This window comes from Herpailurus yagouaroundi, unplaced genomic scaffold, assembly GCF_014898765.1.
Source record: "Herpailurus yagouaroundi ecotype Mexico unplaced genomic scaffold, PumYag 222, whole genome shotgun sequence".
Taxonomy (NCBI): domain Eukaryota; kingdom Metazoa; phylum Chordata; class Mammalia; order Carnivora; family Felidae; genus Herpailurus; species Herpailurus yagouaroundi.
In genome coordinates this window covers 12510456-12522130 of record NW_024412453.1, presented here as the reverse complement: position 1 = coordinate 12522130, position 11675 = coordinate 12510456, and the positions used below count along the sequence as shown (strand labels likewise).

The window sequence follows — 11675 nt, the reverse complement described above, 5'->3', positions numbered from 1 at the left end:
GAAAGAAAGAAAGAAAGAAAGAAAGAAAGAAAGAAAGAAAGAAAGAAAGAGAAAGACTATTTGACTAGCCACAGAACATCTCTTGAGTTAGCGTGCTTCAGTTTACTTAACCTGATGTTGGCATTTTGAGTGTTTCTCCTTTTTCAGGCTACCTGAATAATTAGATGCATAACCTTTGTCCATGGTGGAAATTGTTTCTTTAGAGGAGGTGGAGAAATGAGTTTAGCCGGGTCAGAGTATGAAATGCCGGGAGCCTCACCCCACTGAGGTCAGCGTCTCCAGAATTGAATGCTATCCTTCACCCTCACTTTAAAGCAAGTATTTGTGCACCAGCCCATGGGGAGATTTGGAGCCCTTGATCCTGAGTGGGCCTCTGCGTGGGCCCTGTCGTGTGGGCAGCCAGTGGCCTTGCCTGTGATTTGAAGCTGGCAGGCAGGGCCCAGTTCTCTCCAAGAACGCAGCTACGTGAGTGTGGGACTGCCCCTTGGCCAGAGGCTATTTTAAGGTAATTTCGGCCAGGGCCACCTGGGTGGCTCAGTCAGTTAAGCATCCAACTCTTGATTTTTGTTCAGGTCATGATCTCACAGTTCTTGAGTTCGAGTCCCATGTCAGACTCTGCACTGTCCACTCGGAGACTGCTTAGGATTCTCTGTCCCTCCCTCTGTGCCCCTCCCCTGCTCTCTCTCTCTCTCTCTCTCAAAATAAATAAATAAACTTTCAAGAAAAAGAAAAGATAATTTTGGCCAGCATTTTAAAGTGAGGTGATTTCCCACTAAAAGCTGCATTTCCCTTTTCAAATTTGGAAGCCCTGGCTCCCTTGGCCCAAGTTCCTGCTCTGAAGTGACAGTAAGGGCTGACCGACCCTTGGCCAGCTGGACAGGTTGACTTCAGTGGCCACCATGCCCCCCTCCCTTTTGGGTTATCAGAAACAAGTGTCCATTTAGAATCAGGCGTGCACTGTTGATTTCCTTGCCAAAGGAAATACATCTCTGGACCCACATCGATCAAAATTAGAATAAAACATCAACATGTAAGGAGTCAGGTGATCTTTCTAACATTGCTCTTCTCACACTCAACCCATTCCACTTCTGAAGGGCTGCAGCCAGCTCCTTGATCAGACTGCTCTCCTAAGCCCTGCTCTGGGTAGAAATTCCGAAGCCACCACTGCCTCTTAATGCCCTTTTCCCCATGTTTTTTTCAAATATAATTCACATGCAATAAAACACATCCTTTGTGCTGTATAGCTCTGTGGGTTTCACCAAACACACAGTCATGTAGTCACTGCCAAAATTGAGGCACAGCCAGACACCCGCATTCACAGCAGCACCGTTCAGTTGCTGGGAAGGTGGAAGAAACCAGAGTGTCCATCAGTGGATGGAGAAATAGATTAACAAAGTGTGATCTATCCATGCAGTAGAATATTACTGAGCTCCTAGAAAGGAAGGGCATTCTGACACCTGGTACAACGTGGATGAACGCTGAGGACATGATGCTCAGCGAAAGAAGCCAGCCACCAAAGGATAAATGCTGTGTGATTCCACTTTATGAGACACCCGGCGTTGTCAGACTCACAGAGCCAGAGAAGTAGAGGGTGGTTGCCGGCGCTCGGGGGAGGAGGGAACGGGGAGTTAGTGGTTAATGGGAACAGAATCTCAGTTTTGCAAGATGACAAGGTTCTGGAGGTGGATGGATGGTTGCACAACAATATCCTTAACACTACTGAACTGGATGCTTAGAAATGGTTCAGATGGTGGGCGCCTGGGGGGCTCAGTCAGTTGGGCATCCCACTTCCACTCAGGTCGTGATCTCACTGTTCAAGAGTCCAAGCCCCGCGTCGGGCTCTGTGCTGACAGCTCAGAGCCTGGAGCCTACTTCAGATTCTGTGTCTCCCTCTGTCTCTTCCCCTCCCCTGCTAGTGCGCTCTCTCTCTGTCTCTCTCTCTCTCAAAGATAAACATAAAAAATAAATAAAAAAGAAATGGTTAAGGTGGTGAGGCGCCTGGGGGCTCAGTCAGTTGAGCATCCGACTTGATTACAGCTCAGGTCATGATTTCACAGTTCAGGAGTTTGAGCCCCGAAGCAGACTCTGCTCTGACCATGCGGAGCTTGCTTGGGATTCTCTCTCTCCCTCTCTCTCGGCCCCTCCCTTGCTTGCACGTGCGCATTGCCTCTCTCGCTCACTCTCTCTCTCTCTCACTCTCTCTCAAAAATAAATGAACTTAAAAAAAAAAGAAATGGCTGAGTTGGTTAAAATTTTATGTTACCTGTTTTTTCTTTTAACCACAATTTTTAAAAATATCCAAACAGCAATTCATCACCCAGACATTACCCCAAGCCCATTTGTACTCAGTCCCACCCTAGCCCCTGGCAGCCAGGAGCTGTTGTCTGTCCCTATAGTTTTAGCTTTTTCAGAATGTCCTATGAAGGGGATCATACAGTGTGTACTCTTTTCCTTTTTTTAATGTTTTATTTTAATTTTTGAAAGAGAGACAGAGCGTGAGCAGGGGAGGGGCAGAGAGCGAGGGAGACACAGAATCCGAAGCAGGCTCCAGACTCTGAGCTGTCAGCACAGGGCCCCCGCGGGGCTGGAACTCATAAACCCTGAGATCGTGACCTGAGCCGAAGTCGGACGCTTAACTGACCCAGGAGTCCCCAGTGTGCAACTCTGATTCTGGGCGCTTTCACGCAGAATCGTGACCTTGAGACTCCCGTGTTTCTCCACGTCACCGCGTGTCAGTGGATTGGTCGGTTCCGTCGCTGACTGGTGTTCCGCAGTGTGCAGGGACCAGTTTACTTATCTTTCCCCCAGCAGAGGGACATTTGGCGCAAATAAAAATAAAATCCACTGTAAACATGCACGTACGTTCACGGCTTTGTGTGGACGTGTGCTTCCGTTTTGCGTGGGTAAATACCTCGGAGGAGAACTGCCCAGTGATGGGTGTGTGTGTTCATCGTTGTAAGAAACAGCCCTGCCAGCTGCCTCCCAGAGCCAAGCTTGGTTCCCTCCGGCTGTGACCGGGTTTCTGGTGGCCCTGCTCCCTCACCCATTCCTCCTGTCGTCCACTTTTTGTTTTTTAGCCATGATGATGGGTGGGCTGTTAAAATGATCATTACAGTTCGATGATAATATTATAATTATAAAATTCTAACTGAATTCTAATTCACAGGAAGTTGCAAAAAATAGTACGACGTGTATCCCCCACCCCCCCACCCCTGTCCCCCAGTGGTAGTATCTGTAACTGCAATGCGATATTGCAACCAAGAAATGTCTCCGTCTGGGGCGCCTGGGTGGCTCGGTCGGTTGAGCGTACGACTTCGGCTCAGGTCATGATCTCACGGTCCGTGGGTTCGAGCCCCGCGTCAGGCTCTGTGCTGACAGTTCAGAGCCTGGAGCCTGCCTCGGATTCCGTGTCTCCCTCTCTCTCTCTGCCCCTAACCCACTCACATTCTGTCTCTAACTCTCTCAAAAATAAATAAACATTAAAAACAAAAAAATTTAAAAAAAAGAAAGAAAGAAAGAAAAATGTCTCAGTCGTCTTTTACACCCAGAGCAAGCCCAGGGGATTTCTCAGGAGAGTGCGGGGAGGTCGGCCGATCCCACCCCCTAGGAAACACCGTGAGCCTGTGTGAACACCCCCGCTGTGAAAAGCTTGTTTGGTCTTTGGTCACCTGTAGTAGCCGGAGAAGTCACCCTCGGTGTCCTACCTTTTTGCAGAGCACTTTCATTAACAGACCTGCCCTCGGAATCCTTCCCCCGGAGAACTTTGTGGAGAAGCTCCGGGAGTCCTTGCTCTCGGTGAGTCCCCAGGAGCAACCCCATCCTCACCCCCCACCCCCTGCCCTCCAGCCCTGCGGGAAGGCCAGCCGATCTCGGGGAGGCAATGCCAGCAGGGGGAAAGGAAAGGACCGAGATCCATAAGGGGAGAGGATGCCATGTGTCTGCTTGGGTCTTGTTCTTGTGCTGTTTCTTTCCTGAAGAGTATTTTCACTTTTCCTTTCAAAGGAAAGGAAGGGACTCCTTGTGCGCAGGAACAAAGGATCCAGGGGAAATGAATATTTGCTCCACGATAGGAGCATTGCGTGTGATTCAACCCTCCCCGACGGTTCGGTTTTAGTTGTTATGACGATTCAAATCCTTCTGAATCTCAACTTCCTACCTGTAAAACATGGGCACCTCGGGGGATGGCGGTTGCACCAGGCAGGACAGTCTGGGCTTTTCTTCATGCTTTTCTCCTCCATCCCCTCCAGCCCCGGGGCCATCCTGGGCTTGTCCTCCACCCCCTGGAAGAGCCTCCGTCCACTCTCCCCAGTCCCGCTGCTCTGGGGGACGGTCCTGGTTCCCCCCCACCCCTGCCCAGCCTCCCCCAGCCCAGACTGTACCCCTGCAAAGGCTCAGCTCTGGCTTGGGCCACGCGGGCGTCCAGATGGAGCGAGCCTACAGCCGTTTCCCCCCCTGCAGGTGGCCCCCAAAGGAATGTCCCAGCTCATCACCATGTCCTGCGGCTCCTGCTCCAACGAAAATGCCTTTAAGACCATCTTCATGTGGTACCGGGTGAGGTTTGGGGCATGAGCATGTGCACACACATGCACGCACACACACGTGCACACGCGCCCAGCCCCCAGCCACACGCTCACCCCTTGTCCAGCTGTTCACCCCGCCTGGCCACGGTCAAAATCCAGAGAGGGCCACCGCCTGGACAGGGCTCTCCAGACGGCCCCTGGGGTGTGGTGCAGAGAGCCGTCACCCGATGCGACGACACGGGTTTTCTTCGGCATCACAGACCCCATCCTAGCAGCCCTGGGTTGTTGTGGACAGAGTAATAGCACACCTGTGTATTCGTGTACTTACTTTGCTGCAAGTGTGCTGAACAATCTCATGTGTTAGTACCTAAGCGGAATGGTCGGCATCTCCAGTCAGTCTTGAGAAGCACTTGTGGGGGTTCTGAGTGCAAAGTGGAAGCCCCACGTCCCCCCGGAGCGACTCAGATTTTGTCTCTTCTGTTTTGTCAGAACAAGGAAAGGGGCCAGACGGGTTTCTCCAAAGAGGAGCTGGAGACGTGCATGATCAACCAGGTAAGGGCAGCGGGCCCTTTGGTCTCAGCCGCGGGGGTCAGTCACCACAGTCCCTCCAGCTGGCCCTGGCTGACCCTGGCCTTCTCAAATAGGAGGGGTCTCACGCAGCTCGGTCGGTGCCGGTAACCAAATTCTGCACCCAGACTGGGCGGCTTACACGACAGACATGTATTTCCTCGCGGTTCGGGAGGCTGGAGTCCAAGGTCAAGGTCAATTTGGTTCCCTGGGGCACGCTCTCTGCCTGGCTTGTAGACGTTGCCTTCTCGCTGTGTCCTCACGTGTGCAGGAGAGAGAGCGAGAGAGCAGGAACTCTGGGGTCTCTTCCTGTAAGGACACTGATCTCATCACAGGGGCCCCACCCTATGACCTCATCCAACCCTCGTCACCTCCCAGAGGCCCCTCTTCCAAACACCATCACACTGAGGGAGAGGGCTTCAAAGTGGAAAAGACACAGTCTGTCATACCGAGGGGTCCATTCCCCTCATGTCAAGGCTGAGGGGAGCCCTTCCTGACCAGCACTCCTCAGTTTCCCAGGACAACTGCCTGACTTGGACTGTTTAAGGAGCCTTTAGTGTATTCTCTAGAATAATTCAAAATGTCAACACAAAGGTATGTACCAGGGTGTTCACCCCACTCGTGTTTATAGTCGTGATAACCAGAAAAGATTGGAAACCCGTCTTTACAGCCAGTAACAGGGAAAGAGGACTTAAGTGTAGGGGTTCCACATGGAACCCTAGCAGTTCACAGAGGCAGCAAGGCGGCCAATGCCGGAGGCGAGGGGTCGAGGTGGGTACATCCCAAGCTCACCAGCCAGCAGGCCTGTCCTCCCCCTTTCAGCGAGGACCCCTCCCCCCCTTATGATTTAGACAGAAATGTCTGCTGCTCAAAAAAAAAGAATCAAGAGCCACTGAACTCAAGTACCCCCCTGCATACATCCACAGTATTGTGCAGAAATAGTCACAGAGGGTTTTTCTTGGCCTGGAGACACGCATGCCGTAATTTAGTGAAAACGGGAGAATGTAAATTACACGGGCGCTGTGCTGTCAACCATGTAAATAAGTGCACAGATTACTGGAAGAAATCCCGCTCACATGTTTACAGGCCTTGCCTCTGGGCGGTAAGATTGTTTTTTTTCATGCTTCCTTAAATGTTTTTGTTCCTAATCCACCTCTTGCGGGCAAATCTACCCAGCCCTTTCTCTCTGTTCATACAAACCTCCATAAACTTAAGTATTTTCTTTTTTTTCTTCTGACCATCTTTAAAAACAGTAGACGGTGCCCTCCCTCCTTCTCATCTGATACCCACGGACATCCTAGTCCATCAGCACTTTTAGACCCCATTCCTCATGTTTAGTGGCTGCATCAGGGGACAAACAAGGAAAATGATAGGGGGGGTATCCCAGAGTTTACTGGGGCTGGGGGTCCTGGTGCTTCTCCCGGGGGCATCTCAGGGACCTAGAGGAGATCAGTCAGCCTGAGAAAACACTACGTGAGCCTCCCAGCGACTCTGGGCCCCGTAGTTGCCTCTGCGGTGGTGTCTCTGGTAGTGTGCCTGAAGCAGCTGAAAACCCATCTCATTCCCTGGCCAGGTGGAGGGTCAGGAAATAATGCAGCTGTGCCATTCGCTGGGGAGTCCCTGCGTCCCTCCTGAGCCCAGAGGCAGCCGCTCCGGCCCCAGCCCCACAGACCCTTTCCAAAGCCCTGGGGCATTTCCAGTGAGACGGCTGGTCCGGCCTCCTGTCCCAGGAGGCACCAGGCCCACCTGGAGCAGGGAAGTCAGGGCAGTCTGCAGGAGGAGGAGTTTGCAGAGCCCATAGACAGGCTGAAAACTCAACAGCCCCAGCAGGGCCGAGAGATGGGGGCCGAAAACTCAACAGCCCCAGCAGCCCAGGCAGGTGACATCAGGGCAGAAGGCAGGTGTCAGGCCCTGGGGCAGCCCGGCTCGCCCAGCCTTTGTGTTTGACTACAGTGGGCCCAAATTATGTGGAATTAGTGAGAAGGCAGAAGTTTGGAGAGTTCAGTGAAATCTCTTGATTAAAAAAATTGGGGGGCACCTAGGTGGCTCAGTCAGTTGAGACTCCGACTCTTGATTTCAGCTCAGGTCATGATCTCACTGTTCCTGAGAACAAGCCCTGAGTCAAACTCTGCTGACAGTGCAGCCTGCTTGGGATTCTCTCTCTCTGCCCGTCTCCTACTCACATTCTCTCTCTCTCTCTCTCTCTCTCTCTCTCTCTCTCTCTCACAAATAAGAAAAACATATACATATAAAAAATTAAATTAAAATTAAAAAAAAAAATTTACTGGAGCACCTGGCTGGCTCAGTCAGTAGAACATATAACTTTTGATCTTGGGGTCGTGAGTTCAATAAGCCCCATGTTGGGTGTGGAGCCTACTTAAAATTAACAAAAGAAAAAGTGAAAAAAACTTTATTGGCAAAACAGAACGTCTGTGGGCTGGATGTCTTGGGACCTGGTGTGTAACTTGTCCGTGCGAAGGGACTGAGGTTCTTCTGATGGACTTCTGTGGGTGTGTGGGGACCGCAACACGGTCCTCCAGTCCTCACAGCGGTGACTGATGTGACCACTGTCTCTTGGTCCTAGGCCCCCGGCTGCCCCGAGTACAGCATCCTCTCCTTCATGGGCGCGTTCCACGGGAGGACCCTGGGTAAGGAGGGAGCAGCGTGACCCCGAGGTGGCTGTTAGATAAGAGCAACCACAGTAGGCGGCTTCGATCTTCACCTTGGCAGTTTCCACCTAGCGTCTCTCACGGACTCCACACTATTCTGTGCGGGGGGAGGATTGTTAGTCCTGCTCTGCAGACACGGAAAGGGAGGCCCAGCAAGGAAGGAACATTCTAAGGCCGTCTAGGGGCAGAGCCAGATTCGAACCCTGGCCCTGTGCCTTCACAGCCCGTGCTTAATCTGTGATGAATCAGAAAGTCAAGGGCGCACGCACGCACACACAGGTTCACGGGGTCAGCTTCGGGACGTTACAGGAGCCGCAGGCAGCGGCTTCCCTGGGCGTTGCGAGACGTGGCCTGAATTGCCCGTGATCCCCTTTTCCAAGGCTGTTCCTCCTGCTTCCCTAGGGTGCTTAGCGACCACGCACTCCAAGGCTATTCACAAGATCGACATCCCTTCCTTCGACTGGCCCATCGCACCGTTCCCACGGCTAAAATACCCTCTGGAAGACTTTGTGAAAGAGAACCAGCAAGAAGAGGCCCGCTGTCTGGAAGAGGTAACAGCGGACCCTGCAGATTTCCCCTCCCTGTCTCCTTGCCCCCGGCCCCCCACCACCGCCACAAGGCCCAGCTCAGGGGAAGAAGAACACAGGGTTTATGTGGGACCCGCGTGGGGCTCCCTGGGAGGGTCGCAGGGACAGAGAGGCACATCAGGAGAAGTAAGGGGGCCCCTTGATTTTTCCACCTGGCGTCCGTCACCCCACCTGTGGTACTGATGTCTGTGTTTGGGTTTCTTTGGGGGCAAGCTTCACTGACTGCAGAAGAGGAGGGAATTTATGAGAATATGAGGCAGCCCGTAGGAAAAGTGCATCCACAGGACCCTGTCGTCCACTGCTTCTCAGCCAAGTCCTGGGGCTCCCTGGGGGCTGAAGTGGGGCCAGGGGAGGGACTGGGGACAGGGAGCCCCCTCTTGCCATGCCTCAGACACAGCTGTTCCAAATATTGGGGTTCCGTGTTAGACACTGGAGGATTCCGTTGGCGGGGAAAAGACATTGGAAACTCTTCAGGTCTGGAATTTGAGTTCAGGTGAGGCTGGTTTGAGGCTGGTTCGCCTCTTAGACACATCATCATCCTTTTCAATCAATTCATGGTTAACACATACAGGGGGTCTAGTACAGACCTGTTGAACAGAGATGTAAACCCCATGTGTGACTGCAGTGTGTCTAGTAATCACATTTTTGAGAAGTGAAAGGAGGGACACCTGGGTGGCTCAGTCGGTGAAGCGTCCAACTTCAGCTCAGGTCATGGTCTCGCGGTCCATGAGTTTGAGCCCCATGTCCGGCTCTGTGCTGACAGCTCAGAGCCTGGAGCCTGTTTCAGATTCTGTGTCTCCCTCTCTCTCTCTGATCCTCCCCCATTCATGCTCTGTCTCTCTCTGTCTCAAAAATAAATAAACGTTAAAAAAAATTTTTTTAAGGTGGAAGGAAATGGGTAAAATTGATTTTAATAACATTTTATTTTTTTAACATTTATTTATTTTGAGAGAGAGAGAGAGTATGAGTGGGGGAGGAGCAGAGAGAGAGAATGCCAAGCAGGCTCTGTGCTGTCAGTACAGAGCCCGACGTGAGCCTTGATCTCATGAACTGCGAGATCATGACCTGAGCTGTGATCAGGAGTCGGACGCTTGGGGCACCTGGGTGGCTCAGTCCGCTAAGCATCCGACCTCGGCTCAGGTCATGATCTCGGGTTCGTGGGTTCGAGCCCCGTGTCAGACTCTGTGCTGACAGCTCAGATTCTGATCAGATTCAGCTTCCGATTCTGTGTCTCTCCCTGTCTGTGCCCCTTCCCCGCTCGCACTGTCTCTCTCTCTCTCTCTCTCTTTCTCTCTCTCTAAAATAAGCAAACATTTTTTTAAAAAGGTGCTTTTCTGAGTACCCTGTCACTGTTTAGTTAATTATTTTTAATTCACTAACACATCACTTATCTACCACCAAGTGCACTCATTTCAGTGTCTAGTTCAAAAAGCTTTACCAAGCAAATATACCCATAGAACTACCACCCTGATCAAAGGCCTCTTATCACCCCACAAAATACCCTCAGGTCAATCCAAGGTTCAACCCATGACCCCCACCCCCTACCCCGCTCCGTGACACGACCGATTAGATTCCTATCATAAGAGGTGCCTTTTGCAACAGTTCTTTTGAGCAAATACATGCCTCAGATTCTGCACAGAAAGAACTCTCCCGCCGACAGTAATGTCACACTAAGGATACAGCGATGGCATTACCAGCAACGGCCACAGCTACGCCGTCCTGCACGCCGGACCCCATGCTGCATGGTTTCATTCATTCGCTCTGTGACCCGAGCCCTTAGTTTCTGTCCCACAGGTGCAGCAGCAGGCCCAGGTAGGGCACACTGCCACCCACAGGGGCGGCCCCGAGTGGACACCACAGTCCTCACCGGAGTGCACACGAACACATACTCAGCATCGTTTCAGGGGGTTGTGGAACCCACATCCCCATCCGCGGATGCTGCTCTAGGGCTCCCGCCAGCTGTGGTTACTTCCCCCTTGGGAATGCAGGTAGAGGATCTGATCGTAAAATATCGGAAAAAGAAGAAGACGGTGGCCGGGATCATCGTGGAGCCCATCCAGTCCGAGGGCGGAGACAACCACGCATCTGATGACTTCTTCCGGAAGCTGAGAGACATCTCCAGGAAGGTCAGTGCACAGGGCCGGGGCTGGATGGGGCCATGGGCTGTTTCCAACGGTTTTCCCAGAGCAAAGTGTTAGCCGCGGGGTCCTTGTACACGTGCAGGTGGTCAGAGGCTGCCTGGTGGCCTCACAGGTAGAGGCATCGGAAAGTAGGGAAGGAGGAAGGGAGGGAATTTCTCCTTAAAATCTCACTGCAGAATCAGCCTCCACCCTGCAGTGCTAGCTGGGCACTTTCCCACTCAAGAGATGCCTGGGAAGACCTCAGCCTCCTCCCTGTTCTCTCTAGAGAGCCCACCTCATCTCTCAGCCACACCCAACAGACGCTAGTGAGCACACGTTGTTGCTTCCGTGTGTGTATTTCAGTTTGTCGTGCACACGGAACGGGCACGTCCGGCCGGTAAGATGGGAGCTGCTCTCAGCACAAGTGCTCAGGAACTAGCATTCAGGGGGGGTGACAGAACTGGCAGACAGGACAGCCGGGGCCCGGGAGGCACGTCTCGGCCTCTCGGCTGGGACAGCAGGCCGGCGGAGGGAGTCAGCTGGCCAACTCCAGCCTGAGCCGAATGCAGTGTCGCTGTGCTCTGGGGTTCAGGGCGTACCTGACGTCACGGTACTGTTCCAGCTCAGCAGTCTGAGGACAAGTTGAAACTCAGACCTCAGAGCTGCCCGGTCTCGCTTCACACGGCCCCGGAACGGGGGCTTGGTCACAGAGGCGGGCTGGGTGCGGGGTTCCGGGCTGATTGGCGGTAGTGGGTGTTGACTTCCTTCTTCTCTCCCATCTTGGTCAGCACGGCTGCGCCTTCTTGGTGGATGAGGTCCAGACAGGAGGGGGCTGCACTGGCAAATTCTGGGCCCACGAGCACTGGGGCTTGGCTGACCCGGCGGACGTGATGACCTTCAGCAAGAAAATGATGACAGGAGGCTACTTCCACAAGGAGGAGTTCAGGCCCAACGCCGTGAGTAGCAGCCCTGCCTTCGTCTTCTCACTCAGGACTGCTCCCTTCTCCAAACCAGGAGCTGAGTAGACACCAGACGGGTCCCTGAGGTCTCCTGACGCCCGCTGTTTACCAGTGTAACTAGCCAGCGGTAGTGGTCGCCCAGCTCTCTGCAGGGAGGCTTCCTAGCAGCCCACTGTCCGTCTCCTGATTTCCCTGTGCACCTACAATGATAGAGCTCATCGATGCTGCTGTGGACCGAGCATTTGCTATGTCC

At 52.9% G+C, this 11675-nt stretch overlaps 1 protein-coding gene across 2 annotated transcripts in view; it reads left to right on the top strand.

Annotated features, from left to right (window-relative positions):
* Positions 1 to 11675, top strand: part of ABAT (4-aminobutyrate aminotransferase) — an 87785-nt gene that overhangs the window by 69772 nt on the left and 6338 nt on the right. For both annotated transcript variants that reach the window (XM_040459057.1, XM_040459058.1), the window contains exons 7-13: positions 3715 to 3795; positions 4459 to 4551; positions 5010 to 5072; positions 7672 to 7735; positions 8159 to 8307; positions 10332 to 10469; positions 11252 to 11419. In XM_040459057.1, coding sequence (XP_040314991.1) covers positions 3715 to 3795; positions 4459 to 4551; positions 5010 to 5072; positions 7672 to 7735; positions 8159 to 8307; positions 10332 to 10469; positions 11252 to 11419 — 756 coding nt within the window. The remainder of the gene's footprint in view (positions 1 to 3714; positions 3796 to 4458; positions 4552 to 5009; positions 5073 to 7671; positions 7736 to 8158; positions 8308 to 10331; positions 10470 to 11251; positions 11420 to 11675) is intronic.